This window comes from Phyllobates terribilis, unplaced genomic scaffold, assembly GCF_046119375.1.
Source record: "Phyllobates terribilis strain yellow unplaced genomic scaffold, ASM4611937v1 Scaffold_2__4_contigs__length_985480577, whole genome shotgun sequence".
NCBI lineage: Eukaryota > Metazoa > Chordata > Amphibia > Anura > Dendrobatidae > Phyllobates > Phyllobates terribilis.
This window is the reverse complement of record NW_027362762.1, coordinates 832,331,726-832,359,351: the sequence shown is the minus strand read 5'-3', so window position 1 is coordinate 832,359,351 and position 27,626 is coordinate 832,331,726. Positions and strand designations below refer to the sequence as shown.

Here is a 27,626-nt window from a genome sequence, read left to right as displayed (position 1 = left end):
GTCATTGTGCAGAACATTATATAGCAGTGTTTAGGGATGGTATATTTGACGACAGGTTCCCTTTAAACATGACCGACATGAAAACATTAAGACCGTGCATCAATTCAAAAGGTGCATAAGGCGACCACTACAAGCCGATCAATGATCTGTAGTGCGCTGCAAAAATACTTACTGGATCAAAGACTAACATCCTGCAGAGCAGATGAACAGCTTCATGAGTGGCCTGGCTGGACAGTGTATACAAGACAGGAAGAGATGGCTGCAAGAACAAAAGCAGAACACGAGATATAACATGTCTGACTAGTGCAGGAAAAGTGCCGAGTTGCTTCTGAGCCCTGGAGTTATGCAAGCAGACTGAAATTACCAATTTGGGTGATAGATGCCTGGAGTCGGCCAGCACTGCAGTTCTGTCTGCTCAGTTTAATGTCAGCCCGGCACAGTATCACACTGAGGATCTTACCACTCGGAAGGAAATCTGCCCTTGAAAAGAACGACTTACTTTAGGTAATATTTACACTGCTGCGACTACAGTACTCCAAGACTGGGTCAATGACTGGCACTGATTTTTTGGACAGGGTGGGCTGTCAGCACTCTGTGCCCCTGGTGACACATGGCTGGTACATATAGTGGACAAGCTGCCCATTTAATCAGAGTCCGTAGTGTGACAATTCCCACACAATATACAGACTGTTGGAATAATGACACCACTTAAAGAACTTGGTGAGAATTCGAAAAACATGTCTGCTATCTTCCAGAAACAGCACCACACCTGCCTATAGGTTGTGCCTGGTATTGCAACCTAGCTCAATTAACATGAATGGGATGAAGCTGTGAAACCACACAAATCCTGTACAGAACTGTGGTGCTGCTTTTCTGGACAACTCTTTTATAGAAGTATTTCAGCTAAGCCCTTATTCATATCTTGAGCTGACCAGGGCCAGTCTACTAATATCTGCGGAGGTGCATGCACCATCAGAAGGTATTGTACACCCGTCCAGGAATCCAGCTCTGCTCTACATCAGGAAGCGAATGCAGCCAGTGACACAGTGTCTACAGATACCTGGTCGCATGCTAGTCGGTGGGTTTCACCCAACAGTCCTAGAATATCACAACTGAACGATACCTTCTACTGCGCATGCGACTCAGCAGATGTGATGTCAGGGCCCCGCTCACCTCCTGATGCGCGTCCAAATGGACTCAGTTTAAAAATGGATTTTTCATGAAGCCACCAATATTTGAAGTAAGACATACAAGGTAACAATGCTGCAGTAGATGCGCTTTCCTGACTGCCACTTTATGAGGCTGTTTTGTAGTTGGCCCCTTTTTCAGTTTTATGAAGTCATTTAATGCAACAACGTATAGGGGCAAGAAGACGACCACCTTTTGGAAATGAAAAGCAAATCTCCTATGTGGGTAGTCTCAGCCATAATTCACAACCAATGTCAAAGAAACTCAGCCGATATGTGAAAGTACAAGCCGTGTGTAGAGGAGCACAGGCTGCACTGTACCTGACCACTGATTGCCAGAGCCAGGAGGAAATGATGAGTGGCTTGTGATGGGAGAGAAATGACATCTCAGATCTCAGCTCATCATTCCACAATCTCAGTCCGAAATAAGAGAGTTGGCAAGTGAAAAAGAAAAACTTCAGCAGGGGAACACAATGTTCCCCACAGGTTTGAAAGACTCCCTAATGGTCAAATACAATAATTATCAGAAACAGCATCAGCACATCTAGTTTCCTAAAGGTGTAGCTGCCTCTGTACAGTAAGAGGCAAAAATATTACTATTAAAAATATATATATATAAAATATGTGTATGTGTGTATTGTTTTATAAAAAATATAGATTTTACATACGTAGTCACAAATTCCCACATATATATAAGCTCAAGATTAGAATCTGATCTATGCAACGATGGGGGAAAATAATAAAAAAATATATATATCTGGAGTATAAAGTACACCATTGACAATGGAGGGCAGTAGATTTCCTCTTGGATGCTACATATACTGCAGCTCACAGTGATTTACAGGACAGCTCAAGTACACTGAATGTACGACGTGACTTCAAAGGACTCATGGAAATGTATAGCTGTCAGTTTACAGCCGTCCCGCTAATGTTTCATTCTACCAGTTTTTAATACTTCCTTCGGTATATAATAACTCAATCCTTGTGGGAAAGAAATTGATCTCTCCGTCCATATGAATATTTTGAGACAAACACAAATTTTGTTTTTCAAAAAGTTTGCTGCTTCCATGTTTTTAGAGCTATTAGTTGGATGTTTCTATGAAATACAATTATCAGCATTTCATTAGTTTTAAAACTTTTGACCAATACATCAAGTTTCTGTAAAGCCTCCATATTTACAGCATTGACTCTTATTCTTCAAAACTTCTACAGTTCACCCTGGCAGCTGAATATTGGAGCGAAATCCTGGCTGATGATGGCCCATTCTTGCCTAATTAGTGCTTGAAGTGTATCTGTTTGTCCATCCACTTTTTGAGGATTGACAATAGTTTCCAATGTGTTTTTTTTGTGAAAAAAGAAAAAGCTGCGTCATACCGTACGAGCAAGATTTCTGTAATCTCATGCACTTGCGTCTTTTTTTTCCTTGCAGATTTTAACCAATTAGGTTTTTTTTTGTTATTTTTAAATCGGCGGGCATGTCAATTCTTTCAGAGTTTTTCACCCATTCAAATGAATGCAAAAAGAAAAAAGTAAAAATGCAATGAAAAAACTAATAATGCATAAAAAATTGTGTATTGTACACTGCGCTTTTTTCTGCTAAGAGATTAGTTTTTAGCAGCTGAAAAATATTCGACGAATGCACATGATCTAATTGTACTTCAGAAGCCATAAACCATCTGACAAAAAGATTTAAGAACTCTGAAGCAGCAAGCTTTGTGAAAACTAACATTTGTGGCAGTCTCAAAACTTTTGGCAAAAGTGGTAGATGCATTTTCCTTACCAAACCAAAGAAGGAGGCGGAAGCCTGGTTCCTTTCCTTTGGCCACCCACCTCCAAGAAAATCAATGGACCCATTTTAGAGCAAGCCCTTAGACGGCTGGCAGACATGGGTGAAAAAAAAAAAGCTGAGCAAATTTACACCGCTGCCATTTGAATTGTGGTTGCATAGCTTCAGGGGAAATTTCAGTGTTTCTATGATATGGGCGAGTATCATCCTTGCTACCAATGGCCCTATCTCCACTTACAGAGGTACTCCAGGGTTCAACTTCAATATGAGACCAGGTTTGCAGCTGTAGTTGCGACCCAGCTGTCTGCCGTTTGATCAATGTCCAGGTGACAGCCATCTCTCCCGGCCCCCCATACACAGGAACATTCCGCTTGGCTGAGCTCTCCTGTGTTCAGAGAGCTGCTGCCAGACTCCTATGGCAGCAGATAATCTCCTGGGGAACATAAGGATCGGCCATCGGAAATATAATCGGCCATATATACACATACACACACACACACACACACACACACACACACACACAACTGGACCTGGTGTAGGGGGTTTCTTGGGGAGAGCGTATAACTTGACAAGGTTGTCATTCTTACTTAATGTATTAGTTCTTAAAGAGAACCTGTCAAGTGAAAAAACGCTATTTACCTGCAGATATGAGGTTAGTCTGCAGGTTGTTAGCGTTCTGAAGTTGTGCGGCCGCCGCACTGAAAGCCCCGCTGCCGGGAGGAAATTAACTCTCTTCCTCCTGGAAGCCTCAGGCTTTCAATCACCTCTCAGTATTCAGTGAGCAGCAGCTGTAACCGTGCCCTGCAACTGACAGCCAGCTTAGCAGGGTATCAGTACAGAGCTTGCCGTGAGTCATAGTGGTTACAGCTGCTGATCACTATGTACTGAGCGATGACATAAGTCGCGCCTTTATGACTGAAAGCTGGAACTTATCAGGAAGAGTAATGTTCATTTCCTCCCAGCAGTGGGGATCTCAGTGCGGCGGCCACATGGCTTTAGAACACTATTGACCCCATATATGTAATTTAAAAGCGTTTTTTTTCCACATAACCTGTTTCCTTTAATAAAGAAAAGAAAACCTCATAAGATCAGTTTGCAGGGAGCTGCTGGCATCTCTGTAGGACACATCTCAATGGTTTGGCTCCCTGGTTTTCGATCTTAAAGCAGTGATGAAGTCAATCTCTGATTTTAATCTGGTTGACCATTTATTTATTTTCCTCACTTATTTAGACCCTGGACAGATGAGGTGTACATCATAATGCTAACAACTTCCACAATAAAGCGGGAAACTGAACTGTAAACTCATCTTTCCTACAACTTCTGATAGACGCAGTCAGCAACATCTGCCATCGAAGAGGCTTTTAATCAAACTGGATAATCCGGTGTTCATGCTAAATTTTGTATTGTTCATTTTATTATAGATTGTGTTACGTATTTTGCATTACTATAGCTGTACTGCCATTATCATCATTCAGGGGCAGAGGACGTCCACATCACTAATGTCAGTTATGCAAACTAAAACAAATAAAATTGATTCTCACATCATACATGTCTACTGGTGCAGGACTTTTACATGGAGCCAATTTTCCTATAGTTTGCCAATTTCTGGAAGAGCGAAGAATGCATCCAGTGCACTAGACAACTGGGATATTCACCACATTTTTACTTGTACGGAGCTGCCGTCCTCACGAGATAAATGAGCCGCTCTACTTTCCATCAGGCTCTACTTCACCCGTCTACATTAGAAGGGAGGCGCTCCTGTAACTGAGGCAGGCACAGTGTAAGTGACAGCTTGGCAAACACAGGGAGCAATCATGTCCCCGATGTCACATCAAGTCAAAGGATTCTGCAGTCATTACATCCCAACAAGACTATATGTTAGAGATGTGAAGGCGTTCCAGGAATCTGCAGTGGAGCGTGCCCGTTGACTCAAAAACATAGAAAAGGCAACCCTGAACAAAGATCACTACATCAATAGCCGACCAGCTCTATACAAAAGGGACATTTTCTGCTTCCTTATTAGACTTGGACTTGAGTCTCCTGTAGTATGTGATATTGTTCTACAAATGGGACAATCTGCATTGGGTTTGTCCCAAGTCGTAGTTAAGGGGTTTTCCACATGCTTTAAAAAAAATCGCCCATGGAAAACAAAAGTGTACTTGCTTATTAAATCTCCACCCTTGTAGCGCTGTGTATCAGGTCCCCCTGCCAGTATTCTGTTCACCAGCTGATCACTGGCGTCAGCGGACTCGTGCCTTACATCACTGAGACCAGTGACTGGCGGATGCGACCACATGAGGTGCAAGAGGTCTCCACTGCCGCCAGGTAAACAGAAGACCATCAGGGAGGACTGGCGACATGGCAGGGATTAAATGGGCAAGTTGTTATTTTCACCAGTATTGGCGTCTGTGGGAATGTTTTTAAAGAACATGAAAAACCCCTTTGACTTTCATTCTTATTGAGTTACATGGTGAAACACTTATCAAAACTGGTGCAGATTATAGCAGAAGAAACCGGATTCTTTCAATTTTTAGAAATCCCATTGAAAATGTACGAAGCAACCAAAGTAAATGCTACGAGCATCTTCTCCATTTCTCGATTGCATCAGTTTAGATAAACCTAGATATGGTAACCTATGCAGCGGAGGATAGGGGTTATCACCCTGCTTTCCCAGTCTCCAGACTATCTATATGTCAATGTGCAATAAGAGGGAAGCAGCATAATTCTGCAGCCCAACTATACAAGACTATGGTAAAAAGCAGGGACACGCGCTAATATCATAAAGTGAGTGCTGGCAAAACGTCTTTATATGTGGTGCAAGGATGAGTGGAAAATAGACGGTCACAAAGGTCTTATTCAAGAAAGAGACCCATGAAGGTCCATACATCGAGTGATTAGGTACAAACTAGAATTAAATACTGGGATACTTATTGTTTTCAGACTTTGTAGCTGCACATGTAAAGATGCAGAGATGAGGTACACACTGTCTACATTTGTAAGGTGGCGGTGTCCATATAATACGGGAATGAAGGCGTACACATCCAGCGGATCAGCATGTCGGGCTGGATTAATCACTCATGAATTATACTCCCTTCTCTCCCGGCTGCAGGTTTTATGATCTGGTAATATTGCAGAGCAGCCATAATGCTCCACTTCAATTTGGAAGTATAATAGACCCTTTTTTTCTTTTCATTGGCTTCAATAATCTCCTAAAGTAACAGACCAATCCTGCACGCCTGGAAAAACAAACTGGTTTATTGAATTTCTACTTTCTTGTGCTTACTGATTAAATTGTCGGCATCGCTCTCCTGGACGACGCGTTTCCTGCTCTAACGGCTTCACTGAACCCATCCCATCACCGAGGGTTTGTCCTGCAGCTCAGGAGCTTTTCAGCGCTGACAGATGGGAACCGTGGCTTAAGGGTTAGTAATACTCAGATTTTCTTAGCCTTCTGGGAAATGGATTTTTCTATTTTTTTTTCCTCCCTGTAACTATGCTTTTGTTTGCAGAGTGACCCATGCTTGGCTTATGACAAGGCTTCTGGTTACATGGCAGGGATATTGTAGTTTAGGCATGGTGCCAAACTGATGCCCTGCATTATCTGTCCTGTCGGGGAATTAATGGAATCAGATCACAATAAATGAAAGTGACAGCGCGATGCATTCCACAGTAAAGCACAACTGGGTCAGCGGAAAACACCGCCATAACAATGCTCAGCGCACCCGAGAACACAAGACCACCCTCTTAACAGATCCAGGAGAAAACATGGTTACCCATTTACAAAAGTCAATTTCTTGGCAGCCGCTTCCCTAATGCAACAATGAATTTACCCCTTAGCAACCAAAAGCCACTTGTGTCAAACCATCTGGAGCATTTTTTCTGACCAGATCCGGGATGTAGGAAATCAGAGTCATTCTCCTAAACTCAAAAGCAGCCAATATGGGAGTCGGGATGAAAAGTGCTTTGAAGTGGCTGAGTAAAAGCTTGAATGCCGGAGGAGAGTCTAACAGAAGCCATTAGCTGGCTCACTATGCAAATAAACAGCCCTGACGCAGTGATGGCATAATCCGCTTTTTTAACATTTGGAGAGAGAACAAATTAATACTACGAGCAACAAAAAATAAAAAAACATGGATGGCAGAATTTACAATTATGCGTCACACGCTACTAAATAAACCTGATATTACAGATGAGAAGTGTTGTATCCATTTATTTCATGTCATAACAGGACATTTTGAAGGGTTTTTCATTGACACGGTAGCACAGAATGAGTATTTACAGCAGATGAGTGACGCGCTGTGCAGAAGACTATGCTCTCATGACCGTCCGTCACATCTGGCCTGCAGCGACTGTCATATCTGTGTCCCGCTTCCACTGATCTGATGACATACATGTCCCCAACGTAGCTGTGCCAAGGATTAAAGGCAGCAAAACTACACCTAATAGCCACTGCGCAAGTATTCGACAGCTGCCCGGTCAGGCCGCCATATGTCCGCCTCTGATGCAATTTGTCAAGCACATTGCCCATAATCAGGTTTACAATACTTGGTCATAGATTTTTTTTTTGCTCTGTTCTGCTAATATACAAAGGAAGAGAAATACAAGAATAGTAAATTTATATAAATCCTCCATCTATAGAAAACATGGAGATTTAGGAATACAGTTACTCCAGTTTTCTGGAAAAATTCCATCAAGAAGAATAATGTTTTTATGAAACACCATATATATTAAGGCCCCTGCTATTTTTACCATTACGACAGTTGGAGTTTGTGGTACTTCATCTCTTATCGAGTGGTACCAATTTCTGCTTTTTACTGGTAAGAAATATTGGGGTGAGCATTCAGCAGCATGAACAAAAAAAAGGAAATTTGGTGAAAAATTTAGAAAATTTTGCAATTTTCAAACTTTTCATTTTCATGCCCTTAAACCCCTTAAACCACAGAGATGTCACACAAAATAGTTAATAAATAACATTTCCCCGCATGTCTACTTTACATCAGCACAATTTTGGAAACAATTTTTTTGTTGGTAGGACGTTAGAAGGGTTAAAAGTTGACCAGCAATTTCTCATTTTTACAACAAAGTTTACAAAACCTTTTATTCTTTTTTTTTTTGGGACATCACATTTGAAGTGACTTTGAGGGGCCTTTATGACAGAAAATACCCAAAAGTGACACCATTCTAAAAACTGCACCCCTCAAAGTGTTCAAAACGTTTATTAACCTTTCAGGTACTTCACAGGAATTAATGGAATGTGGAAGGAGAAAATAAACAATAACTTTTTTCACAAAAATTTTACTTTAGACCCAATATTTTTGAATTTTACAAGGGTAACAGGAGAAAATGGACCCCAAAATTTCTTGTGCAATTTCTCCTGTGCATGCAGATTCCCAATGTTTGGGCGCACTGCAGGGTTCGGAAGGGAAGGAGTGCCATTTGACTTTTTGAATGTAAAATTTGCTTGAATAATTAGCGGACGCCATGTTGCGTTTGGAGATCCCCTGATGTGCCTAAACAGTGGAAACCCCCCACAAGTGACCCCATTCTGGAAACTAGACCCATCAAGGAACTTGTATAGATGTGTAGTGAGCACATTGAACCTCCAGGTGCTTCACAGAAGTTTATAATGTTGAGCCATGAAAATATTATATATTATATAATATAAAATTTTGCATTTTCACAAGGTAACAGGATAAAATGGACCCCAAAACTTGCTGTGCAATTTATCCTGAGTACGCAGATACCCCCATATGTGGTCGAAAACTACTTTTAAGGCATAGTGCAAAGCTCAAAAAGGGAAGAAGCGCCATATTGGAGTTCAGATTTTGCTGGACTGGTTTGAGGGTGCCATGACTCACTGGCAGAGCCCCTGAGGTGCAATATTTTGGACAAAAAAAAAAGAAAAATTTGAGTTACCTGTTTATGAGGACCCCTGAGTATATGTGCCTTGGCGCCTTCACAAGCTGTCCTCATTGCTTCAAGTGACGGTGTTCCCAATAAATCTGTGATTAAGTCCAACTGCAGAATCAAGGAAAACACGAGTCGTCATTAGGTTTGCCAAGCGAATGGTACAGAGGAGTCAGAAAAAAATAAATCAAACACAAGAAGTGAGGCACTTCAAAGCCTAAAAACTAAAGAGATGTCCCACTCTCAGGTAAAGGGTTCTAACTGATTAGATATAATGGACAAGTGTATAATTATTATCGGCCAGTGTATATGTGCAGAGATTGCATGACCAATGTGGAGATTTCTAGCTGGTCTGTCACAATCTTTTATGAAGCTCAAACACTTAATGGGTTACATCTAACTCGCATCGGCTGGAGACAGAAGGGCGAGGAAGAAAGAAGATTTCAGCTGTGATCAAAGTCAGCAAAAAACACAACTACTACATATAGATGCATCATTATATAGAGGATCAGCGGTCGTTACTGCATTCACACGCCAGTCACATATTACATTAACCCCCTGTAAAACGGTCCAATGCAAATTAGTTTAGCTTGAACTGCATTATTTCCAACTCTTCTTCCGTGTGTGAAGCATTAATGTCACTCAACTGAACACTTGCCAACCGACACTAAAGAGAAATAATCAGAAGTGGAGGAGACTGATCTTTGTTTGGTGTGTGCAGCAGAGAAATCATAAACTGCATAATAATCTGTTGCGATCTGCAGATGCAGATATTGAATGCATTTACTGTGTTGTACTGTGTTGCAGACTTCATGACTGACCTCAATGGATCAGTACATACTGACTACTTTATCTCATATGATAGCTAATGTGCTAGATAATCTGCAAGTCACTGTACTTAAAAAAAAAAAAAATATTATTATATATTATATACACACACACACACACACACACACTGCAGCCATTTGGTAAATTCTACAGTCATTTTCAGGTCTCTCCAGAGATGCTCAATTGGGTTTAGGTCAGAGCTCTGGCTGGGCCAGTCAAGAATGGTCACAGAGTTGTTCTGAAGCCACTCCTTTGTGATTTTAGCTGTGTGCTTAGGGCCATTGTCTTGTTGGAAGGTGAACCTTCTGCCAAGTCTGAGGTCCAGAGCACTCCGGAAGAGGTTTTCATCCAGGATATCTCTGTACTTGGCCGCATTCATGTTTCCTTCAATTGCAACCAGTTGTCCTGTCCCTGCAGCTTAAAAACTCCCCCATAGCATGATGCTGCCACCACGTTTCACTGTTGGGATTGTATTGGGCAGGTGATGAGCAGTGCCGGGTTTTCTCCACACATACCGCTTAGAACTTTTTGGTGATAATTCTCTCTTTGTCTCATCAGACCAGAGAATCTTATTTCTCATAGTCTGGGAGTCCTTCATGTGTTTTTGAGCAAACTATGAGGGCTTTCATATGTCTTGCACTGAGGAGAGGCTTCGGTCGGGCCACTCCGCCATAAAGGCCCGACTGGTGGAGGGCTGCAGTGATAGTTGACTTTGTGGAACTTTCTCCCATCTCCCTACTGCATCTCTGAAGCTCAGCCACAGTGATCTTTGGGTTCTTCTTTACCTCTCTCACCAAGGCTCTTCTCCCTCGTTTGATCAGTTTGGCTGGACGGCCAGGTCTAGGAAGACTTCTGGTGGTCCCAAACTTCTTCCATTTAAGGATTATGGAGGCCACTGTGCTCTTAAGAACCTTGAGTAATGCAGAAATTCTATTGTAACCTTGGCCAGATCTGTGCCTTGCCACAATTCTGTCTCTGAGCTCCTTGGGCAGTTCCTTTGAGCTCATGATTCTCATTTGGTCTGACATGCACTGTGAGCTGTGAGGTCTTATATAGACAGGTGTGTGCCTTTCCAAATCAAGTCCTATCAGTTTAATTAAACACAGTTGGACTCCAATAAAGGAGAAGAACCAACTCAAGGAGGATCACATAGAAATAGACAGCATGTGACTTAACCCCTTTACAACCCAAGGTGGTTTGCAAGTTAATGACCAGGCCAATTTTTACAATTCTGACCACTGTCCCTTTATGAGGTAATTACTCTGGAACGCTTCAACGAATCCCCCTGATTCTGAGACTGTTTTTCATGCCATATTGTAATTCATGATTGTGGTAAAATTTCTTCGATATCACTTGCGTTTTTTTGTGAAAAAAAAAACAAACGGAAATTTGGCAAAAATTTTGCACATTTTCAAAATTTGAATTTTTATGCCCTTAAATCAGAGCACATCACATTTGAAGTCACTTTGAGGGGTTCGGAAGGGAAGGAGCGCCATTTGACTTTTTGAATGTAAAATTTGCTTGAATAATTGGGGGATGCCATGTTGCGTTTGGAGAGCCCCCGATGTGCCTAAACAGTGGAAACCCCCCACAAGTGACACCATTTTGGAAACTAGACCCCTCAAGGAACTTATCTAGATGTGTGGTGAGCACCTTGAACCCCCAGGTGCTTCACATAAGTTTAGAACATTGAGCCGTAAAAATACAATTTTCACAATTTTGCAACAAAAATGTTTTTCAGCCCCCAATTTTGCATTTTCATAAGGGTAACAAGAGAAATTGCACCATGCAATTTGTTATGCAATTCCTCCTGAACACACCGATACCCCATATGTGGGGGAAAACCACTATTTGGGTACACTGCAGAGTGCGGAAGGGAAGGAGCGCCATTTGACTTTTTGAATGTAAAATTTGCTTAAATAATTAGCAGATGTGCCCCTGATGTGCCTAAACAATGGCAACCCCCCATCATCATGGCAACATCTGGGAAGCCGCAGCAGACAGCATTGGACGCCGGCAGGACAGGTGAGTATCGCGATCACCTCCCCTTACCCCCGCAATGCTGCGATCGACTTCGATGTGTCCACTCCCAGCACATAGCACCAGGTGTCAGCTGAATACTTATGACCAAGTGATATATTTGTTTTTCTTTATTAAATTTGAAAAAATTTCGGCATTTGTTTTTTTTTTTCAGTCGAGATGGGGTGCAGAGTGTACTTTAATGAGAAAAAAATGAACTTTCAGAGTGAAGAATTTTAAGGGGGTCTGAGTACTCTCCGCACTGGGTGTGTGTACACACACTATTTAATTAATACATACATACATACATATACATATATATATATATATATATATATATATATATATATATATATATATATATATATATATATATATATATACACATATACATATATATATATATATATATATATATATATATATATATATATAATATTTTGTTTCATTATTTTAATAAGAATACCGTAATACATAAGGTTTTACACCCAGAAATCACTCTAAAAGTCCTTGCCGCTCATTGTCTCGCTTCTGTGTAATTTTTTATCCACGCCTGTTGTCAAGGGACCAGTCTCTAGCAGCAGAGTCCCCAAGACAGATTACTGGAAGTGGGGACAAGTCTTTGTCTCTCGGTTCCTACGCTATCAAACTGCATACAGGCAGAACAGAGAGGCAGGCTTTGAGTTCAGGGATGTCAAACTAATGGACGACATGTGTAATGCATTTTGGGAAATGAGAATTCCAGTACATATAGTGCTGGCAGAATGCTGATTAAGATGACTCACTTACTCAAAAATGACAAGTTACAGAGCATGAGATGCGAGGCAATTCCTGGGCGTATTAGACTAGTGTGTGCGCCAAAGCAGTTCTAACTTGTGGGGAATGAGGACAGCAGAGCCATGCTTTTCTAAAGGTTTGTGTGAAACCACAAGTACCCTTTAAGTTTTACCTTAATGTCTTGCAAATTACTTAAGAAAGTACCTACCATCTCTGCAGTTGTCCCTATGGGTACAATGCCAGGGTAGGGGGTATTACGCATGTTGCAGGTAAACCTCCATTTCCGTACACTGTGAGGATACTTAAAGGGAAATTGTCATGTTGAAAATGGTTTCCAATCTGCAGGCAGGATGCTATAAAGCTAGAAGAGATCAGATTGATATACACTTATGAGAAAATTCAGTAAAACTTGTGTTTTATTAAGTGAAATTCTTCTTGTTTTATGCATACGAGTCCAGTGGGTGGTCCTATTGTGTGTATGCAAATATAGTCATTCATCACAAGAAGGACCTCCCACTGGACTCCTATACATACAAACACCAGGGTTTACAATGAATAAAATACAAGTTATACTGATTTTTTTTACAACAAAACCCATATATCATTCTGCTCAGATTCTTCTCTACAGTCATGGCCAAAAGTTTTGAGAATGACACCAAAATTATATTTTCACATGATCTGCTGGCCTCTGGTTTTTATTGGTGTTTGTCTGATGTTTATATCACATACAGAAATATAATTGCAATCATATTATGAGTACCAATAGGTTATATTGACAGTTAGAATGAGTTAATGCAGCAAGTCAATATTTGCAGTGTTGCCCCTTCTTCTTCAAGACCTCTGTAATTCTCCCTGGCATGCTCTCAATCAACTTTTGGACCAAATCCTGACTGATAGCAATCCATTCTTGCATAATCAATGCTTGCATTTTGCCAGAATTTGTTGGTTTTTGTTTGTCCACCCGTCTCTTGATGATTGACCACAAGTTCTCAATGGGATTAAGATCTGGGGAGTTTCCTGGCCATGGACCCAAAATCTCTATGTTTTGTTCCATGAGCCATTTAGTTATCACCTTTGCTTTATGGCAAGGTGCTCCATCATGCTGGAAAAGGCATTGTTGGGCGCCAAACTGCTCTTGGACAGTTGGGAGAAGTTGCTCTTGGAGGACATTCTGGTACCATTCTTTATTCATGGCTGTGTTTTTAGGCAAGACTGAGTGAGCCGATTCCCTTGGCTGAGAAGCAACCCCACACATGAATGGTTTCAGGATACTTTACAGTTGGCATGAGACAAGACTGGTGGTAGCGCTCACCTCTTCTTCTCCGAATAAGCTGTTTTTCCAGATGTACCAAACAATCGAAAAGGGGATTCATCAGAGAAAATGACTTTGCCCCAGTCCTCAGCAGTCCACTCCCTGTACCTTTTGCAGAATATCAGTCGGTCCCTGATGTTTTTTCTGGAGAGAAGTGGCTTCTTTGCTGCCCTCCTTGAAACCAGCGCTTGCTCAAAGAGTCTCCGCCTCACAGTGCGTGCAGAAGCACTCACACCTGCAGCTGAAACAGTTTTAAGATACGGTCCTGGCGCTTGCTGGTCTTTCTTGGGTGCCCTGGAGCCTTTTTGACAACAATGGAAGCTCTCTCCTTGAAGTTCTTGATGATGCGATAGATTGTTGACTGAGGTGCAATCTTTGTAGCTGCGATAGTCTTCCCTGTTAGGCCATTTTTGTGCAGTGCAATGATGGCTGCACGTGTTTCTTTAGAGATAACCATGGTTAACTGAAGAGAAACAATGATACCAAGAACCAGCCTCCTTTTAAAGTGTCCAGTGATGTCATTCTTACTTAATCATGACTGATTAATCCATTAACACAGGTGTGGGTGTTGATGAGGACAGGGCTGGCGATCAATCACTAAAACGATGTTAGCTGCTCCTTTTAAGGCAGGACTGCAATGATGTTGAAATGTGTTTTGGGGGTTAAAGTTCATTTTCTGGGCAAATATTGACTTTGCAAGTACAGTAATTGCTGTTAAGCTGATCACTCTTTGACATTCAGGAGTATATGCAAATTGCCATTACAAAAAATGAAGCAGTAAACTTTGGAAAAATTACTATTTGTCTCATTCTCAATACTTTAAGCCATGACTGTATACCATGCTGTCCACAGATCGGACTGCATGTACAACATGACAGGCTCCCTTTACACTAAATAACACACAAACAGCGAAATGTGCCAAGTATATGGGAAAGGTGCGCTTTAAGACATCGTAGAGTGAAGAATATAAGGGAAAGCATTTTTTCTAGGTAATGAAACCAATCCAAAACTGCCTCTATAAAATACAAAAGCTCCTCTATAAAAAGATCTCGGGCAGCATGTTACTAGGTGGAAGGTATGCAGGATGAGTCACAGTGCAGGCAATGCACAGTTAAAGCCATCAGTAGGCAAATATACCTGTCAAGTAAAGAAAAGGGTATAATTCAACCTTTATCAGTAGGGGTTTGTGCACCTGGTCCTCAGAGCTTGCCAAAAGGATTGTTGTGAATTCTGCAGCTGAAGTAGTAATCGGAACAAATTCTCCCCCGAGAACGGTAATTGCTACAAAACTGTTGGTGCGTCGTTGCTTAGGAGAAAGAGGCACCTGGGTATCATGTTCTTTTGAAGGGCTAAAGAAAATTAATAACATTTGTGAAGTAGAATTGCCTTATTCCTGCTTAGAGACCTTTTTATGCTTGGGCACTTCCAGTGCATTGATGTCACCTACTTACAAGCTCCGAGATTGACACAGGATTGTCGCACTGAAGCTAGATCTGCATTATGGAAAATAAAGCAACTGTTACGCTAAATCTGCCAGGGAAAACCTGCAGCTCTGATTATACTGGGGTCTAGACAGGCACCTATAGCAGTGAACACGTTCTGCATGTGAACGCTTAACAGCAACACCTTATATATTCCCTTTAATATAGTTTTTCTATCGGTTAGATAAACCCTCCTAAGTGTCTATGTAGGCATGTATGTTATAGGAAGCGGCATAAAAGGATACCTTGATTTCTGTGATCCAATGTCTTATTCAAGAAAAATAAGTTGTTGTTTTTTTTATTATCTAAAGGAGCTGTTAAGATCTATGGGCCCGGCACTGATCTCCTTGAGAATCTGCTTCCAGAGCTCATTTTACATGAAAGAGGGCGTTACCAGTGTGAGACATGTAGATCAGGAGAGTAGACTGTCAGTCATTACATGTCTCACACTGGTAATTTCCCCCTTTCATGTAAAATAGGCTCTGGAGGCAGATTCTCAGGGAGATCAGTGTCCGGCCCATAGATCTTAACAGCTCATTTACATACGGAAAATAATGTGGATATCTCTAGAATAAGACATTGGATCGCAGATATAACAGTATCATTTTATTCAGCAGAAAAATGACCTACATGCCCATATAAATGGCTTAGGAGGGTTGATCCTATTGACAGATTCCCTTTACATGTAGCTCCCATAGGCCTGAGCCAAAAGAAGCTACATTTCCTAAGTAAAAGATGACTTCAATAAAAAGATTTTTCTTAAAAGAAAAAAAATACAAAAGACAACTTCTGTCAGACTCTCAAGAATACACCCCATGAGTGATCTCACTTAAATTGTTCCTGCACTTTCAGACAACTTGATCTCATTTAATTTGATAATGTGGTAGACAGACTATCAGCAAATTTCTTACAACCGGACAAATCACTCTAAAGCACATGTCAAACTCGGATTAGCGGGCCAAATCTGGACCACAAGGCGAGTATATTTGGCCTGCAACGCCGGGCGGGTCCTTTAGGTCTATCGGCATCCTGGATGCCGACACAGTTGAAAACAATTATGGAGGCAGGAAAGAGCGTGTCAGATGATGCCCCCGCTCCCATCATTCCCCCTCTGCGTCTGACGTTTCTAAGCAGCAGGCACGATGCATCATTACAACGTGCCCGCTGTGCTGAGATGTGCAGAGGATCAGAAGACACCAAGAGACCGGAGTAGCGGGGAAATTGGCAGAGGCGAGTTTTATTTTAATGTGGGGCCCATCACACTGTATGGAGCACTATGTGGGGCCATCACACTGTATGGAGCACTATGTGGGGCCATCACACTGTATGGAGCACTATGTGGGGCCATCACACTGTATGGAGCACTATGTGGGGCCATCACACTGTATGGAGCACTATGTGGGGCCATCACACTGTATGGAGGACTATGTGGGGCCATCACACTGTATGGAGGACTATGTGGGGCCATCACACTGTATGGAGCACTATGTGGGGCCATCACACTGTATGGAGCACTATGTGGGGCCAACACACTGTATGGAGCACTATGTGGGGCCAACACACTGTATGGAGCACTATGTGGGGCCATCACACTGTATGGAGGACTTTTTGTGGTCATTATACTGTATGAAAGGCTGTGTGAGGATTACAGTTGGGGAATCATGCTCTGATGGGGCACCATACCGTGCATGTGCAGGGTATTTTGTAGGTATCATACTGTGTTTTGGGGGCACTTTTGTTGGTATCATACTTAGCTGTATTATTCAAGGTTTTTTATTCTTTGTTATTACATATTGAAATTAGGCCATTGAGCCATATGCTTTTATTACTGCTCTTACATACAAAAAAATATTGGAATAATACAATGTTAACATCTATTAATTAAAATGTACTTTGTTCGTGGGACAACCCCTTTAAGTTAGTTTCCATATGAAAAGGTTAATTGTTATATTTGATAAGGAAAAACATCCTCAATTGTAGACATTTTTTTAAATAAATTTAAAGGTTGGACTTTGTCCAAGCTTTTAATTTTGGCCCTCTGAGTATTGGAGTTTGACATCCCTGCATCTAAAGTGTCGGCTACTAGGCACCTCCCTTCTGTGTAACTTCCTATTCAATCCCCATTGTCAAGTGTAATCCATCTCTGCAACAAAGACACAGAGATGGATTACAGGAAGGGGAGCAGAGTTCATCTCTCTGCACCTGCTCTCGTCAGTCAAACTGCTTAAGACTTAACAGAGGCCTCAGTTCAGGGCAGGTAAGCTAGTGGTCAAGGACGGGAGCAAGGACAGACTGGTACGTCCAGAAGTTTTAAAAAAGGACCTTTTTACACAATTTTTCATGTTTAACTGGACGCACTGTACCAGTGGCTGCAGAGCTGAATAAAAAAATGTTTTAATTTCACCTCTCCGTTGCGGAGATATTAGCAATAAAAGTATTTGGCACCTAATGAGGTACTTCTTTTCTTTTTTCCTTTAAGTGGGTGTTTGGGTATGTGCACACCTTAAAGGGGTATTCCAATCTCCAAGACCCTATCCCAATATGTAGTCAGTGTAATAGTAATATTAACAAATACATCCAATTAGAAATGTAGCATAGTTCTTCTGATTCTCTATGTCTCTTTCCTCATGTGCAGGCATTGCAGGACCTTAGGTATCCACGGTTATGACCATTTATAAAGTGACAGCTAGCTGCTTAGTGGTCATAACCATGGATACCTAAGGTCCTGTAAAGCCTGCACATGAGGAAAGACATAGAAATGTAGCATATTTTTTCTGATTCGCTAATTGAATGTATTTGCCAATATTATTATACCTACTACACATTAGGATAGGATCTTGGAGATGGGAATATCCCTTTTAAGTATTTGGTGCAGAAATTTCTACACCATATCTGAATCTTTTAACAGGAGATATACAGCAAAAAAATAGGTGCGTTTTTTTTGCAGATTTTTCCCCACTCCCACTTAGTATGGTTAAAATCTGCAGTAAAAATGCTGAAAGAATGGATATGCTGCAGACTTAAATCTGCACTAATTATGCAAGTTAAAAATATGCAACATGTGCATGAGGCTTCTTATTTACTTTGCTGGCATCAGGAAACCCATCAGCTTTTGTGACTAATCTGAGCAGAAAAAAAATATAACAAATCTGCACAATGTGCATAGGCCCTTAGACAGCTTTCACTGGGGGTGTTTGCTTCTCCCTGTATGATACTGACCAATCGTGAACCTCCATAGCTTAGGTTTCTACATACAGGTCTGATCTCCTGGTCTAACCTCCTGCATTTCCACTTGAACATGAAGAAGAGACCATTTTTTTAATAGTTTGTGTGTGAAATTACAAGTTTACCCCAATGTTATGGAAATTTGAGCAAAGTTGCCTGAATCCACAAAATATGGCAGAATCAACTGACTATTAGTTAACGTCAGGGCGAAGAAGCATAGGGCATGATGAATATGAACATGCCTGATCACTTGTTCTCAGGAGATGTACTCTTAGAATACATAAATGTTCATATAAATTTGGGGTAAGTGGAGGGAAATAGATGTCAACCTATAGCAACTTAAATTGTATGAGCAACCTTTAGCTTTTCAGAAACCGTTTCATATCAGCCGCGTCCCTTCTGTTGTGGTGGTGTAAGCCAATGTTCATACGTTAAGTTCTCAATTAACACAATGCTGCCTTTACACGTGGTTTGCGTATGGTGTTCATGCACAATGGCTCAGTGTCTAGCCATGGCCCCTCCAGACCTGGGGCTCTGTGTTTGATATCAATTATGGATAACATCTACATGGCAAAAATATGTTGACTTCAATAAGGGAGAAAAAAGGTGATTAGAAAACATGAGATCTTGATCAAACCAAAAGGGCATTAGATCAAGCAATCAAATGTGGAAAATCACCTTTAATTAACATCAAGAGTAGAGCTAATTATCTGTTCTCACCGGAGCCCGGCCTATATAACCAGGTCCGTTACCAGTCTGCAGGATATAGGCAGTCAGCTCATCAGCAGTCATTCAAGTGGTCTGAGGACGGTCCGTTCCCAAGCTTTCCACTGATGAATTAATTTGTTAATTCCTTCCTCTCTTTCAAAAAGGTTTCTGAGGAGACTAATAAGTTACAGATCAAAAGTACTTGAGGAATTGTACAAATGCCGTCTGAAATCTTTGATCTGCTTTCAAAGCTTCCTTTCCATATATCCAAACAACGGCATGAGGAATCACAGGGGGAACAAATACTTTGCTACTTTGATAAGTTAGATGTTCGGTGAAGGAGAGAAACCACCGAATATGACGCTAATGAGCAGATTTTGGAAATCTAATTATTTTTTGATTTGTCAATTTCCTGACACCCTGTATACACGGCAGTCACACTTCAGTAGGTAGAGAGGTTTTCGTTTCATATCCAGGACATGATATTCTTGCTTAATCATCTTACATGTCAGGTCAGCGTTACTTCTTGGATGGTGGCAACGGTTTTGTAGGAAACATTTTTACATTTTCGGAGCTACCAATATTTCATTTTCTGTAGATTACAGTTCAACAATGTTACAGGTATAAAAAGAAAAGCTCATATTCTAGACAATATTAACAAATATTAGAAACCTGCTGACAAGTAAATTTTTGGGTATTTCCCATAAACTGTTGAAAAGAAAAAGAAGGAGTTTTATTATTTTTTTTTTTTGTTATTGTAAGCCTGTATAGACAGATTGTTTTACAGGGGCTTTTTCCTCTTAAGTATATGAATGTATAAAAACGCTTGCCTGTGGCTATAGGGGCATTTGAACGTTACATTTTTGGAATTCTCCAAAATTTCCAAAATCACCCACCTACATTGAGAAAATCATTCTTGCTTACATTTGTTATGACCCAAATGCTTACAAAAATCATCAATACAGCTACACAATGTAACATATCACAAGGGTATGTCCATAGAAGATCGAACTAGTGCAAAAATGGCAGGAGTTGAAAATGGTTTCTGCACATCAGAACAGGAACTTTTTTTTTTTTTTTTTTTTTTGCCGCATCTGTATGGAGTTTTATAAACCCCTTAAAGGGATGGAAGATACAGAAATTCCGGTAACAAACCTGCCACTAGAGATTCTAGACGACTGAAGAGACCATTTAAACCATCAACGCCTTTTTGTGATAAGAACAAAGGTGACTTATGGCATGCTGCTGATGCGGTGTTCGGCTTCCTGCTTGATGGGCATGGCAGTGGAGAAATCATCTATGACAGGTCTGCGTCCCATAAATGTAAGACCAGACAAAACCACAGATCAAGGAAGATCGATCGTTTTGCCAGAATTGGCAATGTCTGAGCCTGTTAAATCAGCTGCAAAGCTAAAACGGAGAACAGCGGCAGAATCAGGGGGGCTCAGGGATTTTTACAAGGTATTTAAAAAGAACCTTGTTTAATCAGCATTTGTAGTTTTCTTCTAATGATATTTCTGTGCACAGGGGATGGACTGTGGGGGTAGGGCCTTGTCCTCCTGTTCTGGCCTCTCTGGTGATTCAATGACAGGTCACCAATTTTTCAGTGTCCTGTCTCATGTTTGAAATTTTGTGCCATTCTACCGGATAATCTTGCACCTATGTCTCACTCATTACTCTAAAAAATGTAAGACACAGTTGAAGGATATTGCACTGAAAAGACTCCATGAACATCCGGTTTGCCATTTAGTGCATCCCTTTAAGTTAGGGGACAAGAGGTATTGGTACAGCCTTCTTCATGACTTTAGTGCTTAGGAGACAACAGGTCCAGGCATTTCTTTTTTCAATAAACGTTAGTAATATAGTAACGTCTGGTTTGCACTGAAAATCCAATCTGGTTACTCTATATTGCTATTATCCTTGAGGGGAAATAAAAAAAAATAAAAAAAATTGGGGAGAAACAATTATGCCCAAGTAAGGGTAACGGCAGAGAAGATGATGATGATTATGGATCCAGTTGTATAGTCAGAGATAATTACATCATCTTGTTTCAGATGTAGTTATATATGCCAACTTGCCAGATGCTTTCTTCCATCAATAGATGACATTGAGCTACTGCCTGGAGGCCCTATAACGGTTAGGCATACAACAGGACCTTACCACAAAAATCTAAAGAAGTGGATACTGAATGACCATATACACACAGTGAAATATTAAGATTTGAGAGTCCTCACTGGTTGATACTGAAACTAAAAAAAAAACGGTAACAAATTGCAAGTTTTCGAGACTACTCAGGTCTCTTCATCAGGCATAGAATAACAAGATCTGAAGAGTCACAGTTATACACAAGACACAGAAATAATGCAATAAGAGAGACCATTGACATGACGCAGAACTATGAGTATAGGAGGGGAGGAGAAAGTTGTGGCCGTAAATATTGGAGCAGTTCATAGATGAGGAGTGTGAAAGTTTTATTGTGCTGTGATTGAGGTCTGGTTTTGATGCCCCCACAGGTCTGAGGGGCACATTCCTTAGTTGATGTAGAATGACTATACACAATGGATATTCTGCAAAAATACATTGGTTTTATATCTTACAGTAATAAAAGTTACCTGCTGTATTGGACTTTGCGCCTGAAATAATATTCTTCGCCCAAGCAGCTCTGCAAAGATGCAACCTACAGACCAGATGTCTATAGCATTAGTGTAGTGACGACTCCCCATTAGGATTTCAGGAGCCCGGTAATACTGAGTGACAACTTCCTGAGTCATGTGTCGAGATTCGTCAAGCTCTTCTACCCTTGCCAATCCAAAATCACAAATCTAGTAAGGGAGGGGGAAAAAAAAAAATAAGATTAGTTCACATAACCAACAAATATATTCTGTAAAAGGAGGCAGTCTTAGCCATAAGGGGTTATCCTGCGGTAGACTTAGGGGTTTTTCCAGGACTTTTCGAAGTGAAGGAATTGCTCGAAAAATAAAAATGTTTTAATACACAAACCTAGCTCCAACAGTCTTGGGCATGACAAAAAGTAATGACGCCCAAATGCTGAGGCCACCGACTGGTTACAGTGGTCAAATGAAGGATGAATAGAATGTAATCCTGTACATCAGTTACCTGAACGCTGCAGTCAATCAGTGGCCTCAGAGGTCAGGTGACTGGCGGTTAGTACATCACTTTCAGTGCCAGTGGAGACCGGGTATATATGATGGGTAAGTAACTCATTTGTTACTTTTCTCTCCAAAACATTTTAAAAACGTCCTGGAAAACCTCTAACATTTGGGCAGAGAGTAACATAGAAATCAATATTAACGTAAGACAACTCCCAATCATTCAGATGCTTACTGCTGCTACAATCTGATAATGAATGTTATTACCCCCATTATAGGGGCTAGGGTGGCAAAATACATACTAATCATACTGTTACCGGCTGGGAGAAATATTCCTTTTTGATATTATTAACCAGCTTTATATTTTACATAGCCTTGTGCACTGGAGAAGATAACATGCGCCACGTGTAATATTACAAGACTGGTAATTACATTTGCATTCGAATAATCTAAGAGGAAAATTACCTTGAGCACACAATTGCTATTCACGAGTAGATTCCCTGGTTTAATGTCTCGATGTAAAATGCCAGCTGAATGTAAATACTTCAGACCTAATGCCAAGAGAGGGGTAGAAAAGAGAAGAAATGCTGAAGTTTTGGCATTGCACTTTGGGTTTTGGTAATGGAGACACTCATTAATTACCATCGTGAAATGAATAGTCATCATATGCAGACCTCCAGAAACTAGCACACCCACGCAGGAACCTTGCACATTTAGACACTCACAGACTCTCTGATTCTATTCTACCACTGACATCCATATCTTCAGTCCACAACACAGACAGCGCCACTGCTTTCTACAATGCCACTGATATCAGCCATTAACTCAGTCGCCCCTCTTGTGCATGGCAGAGTGCGACGAATCAATAGACAACCCTGGCACAATAAACTAACTAAAAAGCTTCAGCAAGCGTCCAGGGTTGCAGAGCGGCGTTGGAAGAAAACAAATTTGCAAGATGACTTCACTGCATTCAAACAAGCAACACTCACATTCAAATCAGCCCTCACCTCCGTTAAACAGGCATACTTCACAACCCTTATATATTCCTTATTCTACAACCCCAACCAACTATCCAATACTTTTAACTTCCTCCTCCGACCTCCCTCATCGCTGCTGAGGACTTTGCCACACACTTCAAAAACGAGATTGATCAAACAAGGCAAGGCTTCATTGTCCAATCGCCACAACCCCTTTGTTTTCTAGACCACTGCCCTTCCCACATAACCTCCCTCTCCAACATCACTAATGGAGAGCTTACTCACCTCCTCTCCAAATCACACCTCACCACTTGTGCACTTGACCCCATCCCACCTCCTCCAACCTCACCCCCCCACCCCCACTCATCCCATCCCTTACCCATCTCTTCAACTCATCGCTAACTTCTGGTACCTTCCCCTCTGCTTTCAAACATGCCACAATCACACCCATCCTCAAAAAGCCATCCTTCAACCCAACTGCTTTCTCCAGCTATCGCCCCATATCATTGCTCCCATTCGTCTCCAAACTCCTTGAGCAACATGCTCACGCTAAACTTTCCTCTCACCTCTCATCTAACTCTCTTTGACAACCTACATTCTTGCTTCCATCCCTACCATTCCACTGAAACTGCCCTTACCAAAATTACTAATGACTTACTTACAGCCAAAGCTAACAGACAATTCTCCATACTCCTCCTTCTAGACCTGTCCTCTGCCTTTGACACAGTTGACAACTGATCCTACTACAGATTCTCTCTTCCTTTGGTGTCAAAGACCTTGCCCTATCCTGGATCTCCTCATACCTTTCCAACCGCACATTTAGCATCTCCCATTCCTACACTATCTCCTCATCCCACCCTCTCTCTGTTGGAGTCACTCAATGCTCCCTCCTAGGACCCCTACTGTTCTCCATCTATACCCTTGGCCTGGGACAGCTCATAAAGTCACATGGTTCCAGTACCACCTGTACACTGATGACACTCAGATCTACCTCTCTGGCCCAGACGTCACCGTTCTGCTGTCCAGAAACCTAGCGTGTCTGTCAGCCATATCCTCTTCCTTCTCCTCTCGCTTCCTCAAACTCAATGTGGACAAATCTGAACTCATCTTTCCTCCATCTTGCATATCTTCCCCATCTGATCTATCACAATAAATTACATCACTCTTTCCCCTGTACCTGAAATTCGCTGCCTCGGCGTAACCCTCGACTCTGCTCTGTCCTTCAAACCACACATCCAAGCTCTCGCCACCTCCTGTCGCCTTCAGCTCAAAAATATTTCCAGAATTCGTCCTTTCCTCAACCCTCAATCTACTAAACTGCTTGAGCATGCCCTCATCTCCCACCTCGACTACTGCAATATCCTCCTCTGTGGCCTACCTGCTAACACTCTTGCACCTCTCCAGTTTGTCCTCAACTCTGCTGCTCGACTAGTTCATCTCTCTACTCGCTACTCCTCTGCTACCTCCCTTTACAAATCTCTTCACTGGCTCCCAATTGCCCAGCGTATCCAGTTCAAACTACTAACACTGACCTACAAAGCCATCCATAACCTTTTTCCTCCGTACATTTCTGAACTAATCTCCCTACATATTCCCTCACATAATCTCCCGTCCTCCCAAGACCACCTCCTCTCCTCCACACTTATTCGTTCCTCACCCAATCGCCTGCAAGACTTTTACCGAATATCCCCCATCCTCTTGAATTCTGAACCTTAACAAGTCCGATTATCTGTCACATTTGGATCCTTCAGACGGAACCTGAAAACCCATCTCTTCAAGAAAGCTTACAGCCTGCAATGACCCCGCTGCCTCCTCACCACCACCAGAGCTGCTGCCTTACCAACACCAGAGCTGCTGCAACCCCCCAACCTACTGTCTCCTTCCCCATCATCCTGTAGAATGTAAGCCCGCAAGGGCAGAGTCCTCTTCCCTCTGTACCAGTCTATCACTGTTAGTTTATATACTGTAAGTGATATCTGTATTTTGTATGTAACCCCTTATGTACAGCACCATGAAATCAATGGCGCTATATAAATAATAATAACAACAATAGTAATAATGATAATAATGTGATGCCTTGGTTGTACTTGTGGGATTCTTCAACCCAAATCAGTCAGTCAAAAATTGGGTCAGACAACCGTCGCTTAGTTTTTGGAAATAATGAACCTCTTACATGTCCAGTATTACAGTCAGGCCTTGCTGTAAGGAGACATTGTGACCACCTCTGTGATTTATTTCTGGCCTCCTCTAGCACGTCACTTAATAGTAATCACTATAGTTCCCAAGTAACAGGTAATTATGACTATTCTAGCATTGCGGCTGCTTCTACTAGATCACTCCCACATTCTCCTCCGTGGCAGGGATTCAGTTTCAATCTTCTAGTCTTCACTAGATTTTCTGTCCTACCCTATAACTACGCTGCGGTAACGCTGACAATACCCACTGCACCGCGCCGGCCATGGTGGGACGGCGTACTGAAAATAGTATAGTGCTTGTCTCATTTAACTAGACATTCACAGCAATTATTCACTACGGATTATCCCACGCTGTACAATGAACTGGTTAATTTTATTTTAGCTATCAGCACTGTGGGGAATCACTGTGAATATTGTATGCAGCATGTCTGCTGTAATGTAACAGGGAGCTGTCACTGGTGCAGGTGTTCACAGCGTGTAGGTGCAATGTCCCAGCATAGTCAACACACCGGCCTCATGAAATCCACATCAAGGTGAAATGAGCGCAGGAGAACTGTAGATGAACTTTACATTGTGTCTGCACTGTATAGACGTGTGCTTAGGAGATATATAAACAGACCGAGTTTGCATTTTACAAACTCAAAGATACTATAAAAATTAAGAAATAATCCAATCTAAACTTTTAATGTGCAAAATTTTATAACAGTAAATCTTCATGTAGCACAACCCCAGGACAGCAGCTGCTCCCACCAAAAAGCAGACATAAGGGATTTATTCCTTAGTTAAAAAAAAAAAAAACCTACAACCCAAAAAATGCAAAAATATTGGATTGGACTCCATTAGCGAGCTGGATCAGATTTGTTTGCAATTTATTTTCTTCTCCTACTCATTACAATGAAAAAAACAGGCAAAATACAGACTACACACAGTTTGCATCTGTGTGCAGTCCGCGATATCCTCTGTAGATCTTTAAGGATGAATTTGATCCGTGACTCAGATCAAAAACTGACAAGTATGACTTTTTTTGTTGATACAAAGGTCACACAAAAAAAAAAAAAAAAAAGAAAAAAAAGAAAGAAGAACACAAACAGGTGAACAGCACCATGGATTATAATGGGTGCATATTTTATCAGTAAAAAATCCAAACAGAAAACGTACATGAAAAACAGATGTCTGAATGAGGCCCAAGCATCATTACATGGTCCCATTCACACTAATGCACAAACATGCCAGGTAGAGCTGGTGTAAATGGATCCACCGGACCTGGTCTATCGGCCATTAGATGGGAGTCCCGCACACCACCTCTTATCTGATGACATCCATGGCTCCTTTTGATTAGCCGGCCTGGTGTGACATCCTGTGTGTCAAAATGCAATGAGGTCACACTAATCAAAAGAGGAGCCGGGGATACAGTCCAGTAGGGGATGTCTCTCAGGACTCCCGCCATTACTGACATAGCGGATGTACCCGATCCTGAGAATTGATTTGCACCAATGTTAATGCAGGGTCATCGGGACGCAACCAGCAGCTTTTACACTGGCTAACAGAGGATTACTGAGAATTTACCCCAATTACCCTCATATGCCATAAAGCAATAAAGACACAAAAGAAAATAAAACAATTGGTAACTGCTGAAAAAATAGGTAATATCTTAGCGTTGCTAATCAAAGAAAGCCACTTCATTATGTCTTGAAAAAAGAATGGCAAATTTTAATCTACACAGCAGTGTTAAAATATATAACAACTACATACAACTAAGTGATAAGCCGACAAGTACAGTACTGCTGATGAGCGCTGCCGTATTTAATTTTACAGTGATACACGAAGTGTACTGCAGCAGTCGCGTGACCTGTCACATGACTAAATGACGTCATGGAAGGTCCTTTTAGACCACCGAGAGCCGCCCAACACACCGGATGCACCAGAGGAGACCGGGGGCCATCGGAAGGCGAGTATAATGTTTATTTTTTTACCATTCTTTTACTATAACTTGGTCACACTATATAATCCATGCCGTTTGCATGGATTTATATAGTGTGACCAAGTTGACAAGCACTTTCCAAGTGATGCTAAACGCTTGGAAACCGCTTGTCAACCCGCATGCGGAAATGCAT

The 27,626-nt window shown here is 41.5% G+C and overlaps 1 protein-coding gene across 1 annotated transcript in view; it reads right to left on the bottom strand.

Moving 5' to 3' along the window:
- Window positions 1-27,626, bottom strand: part of NLK (nemo like kinase) — a 172,646-nt gene that overhangs the window by 16,258 nt on the left and 128,762 nt on the right. Inside the window, exons 5-8 of the mRNA XM_073667777.1 lie at window positions 22,806-22,891; window positions 21,843-22,052; window positions 8,890-8,991; window positions 173-259 (exon numbers count right to left, since the gene is read on the bottom strand). Coding sequence (XP_073523878.1) covers window positions 173-259; window positions 8,890-8,991; window positions 21,843-22,052; window positions 22,806-22,891 — 485 coding nt within the window. The remainder of the gene's footprint in view (window positions 1-172; window positions 260-8,889; window positions 8,992-21,842; window positions 22,053-22,805; window positions 22,892-27,626) is intronic.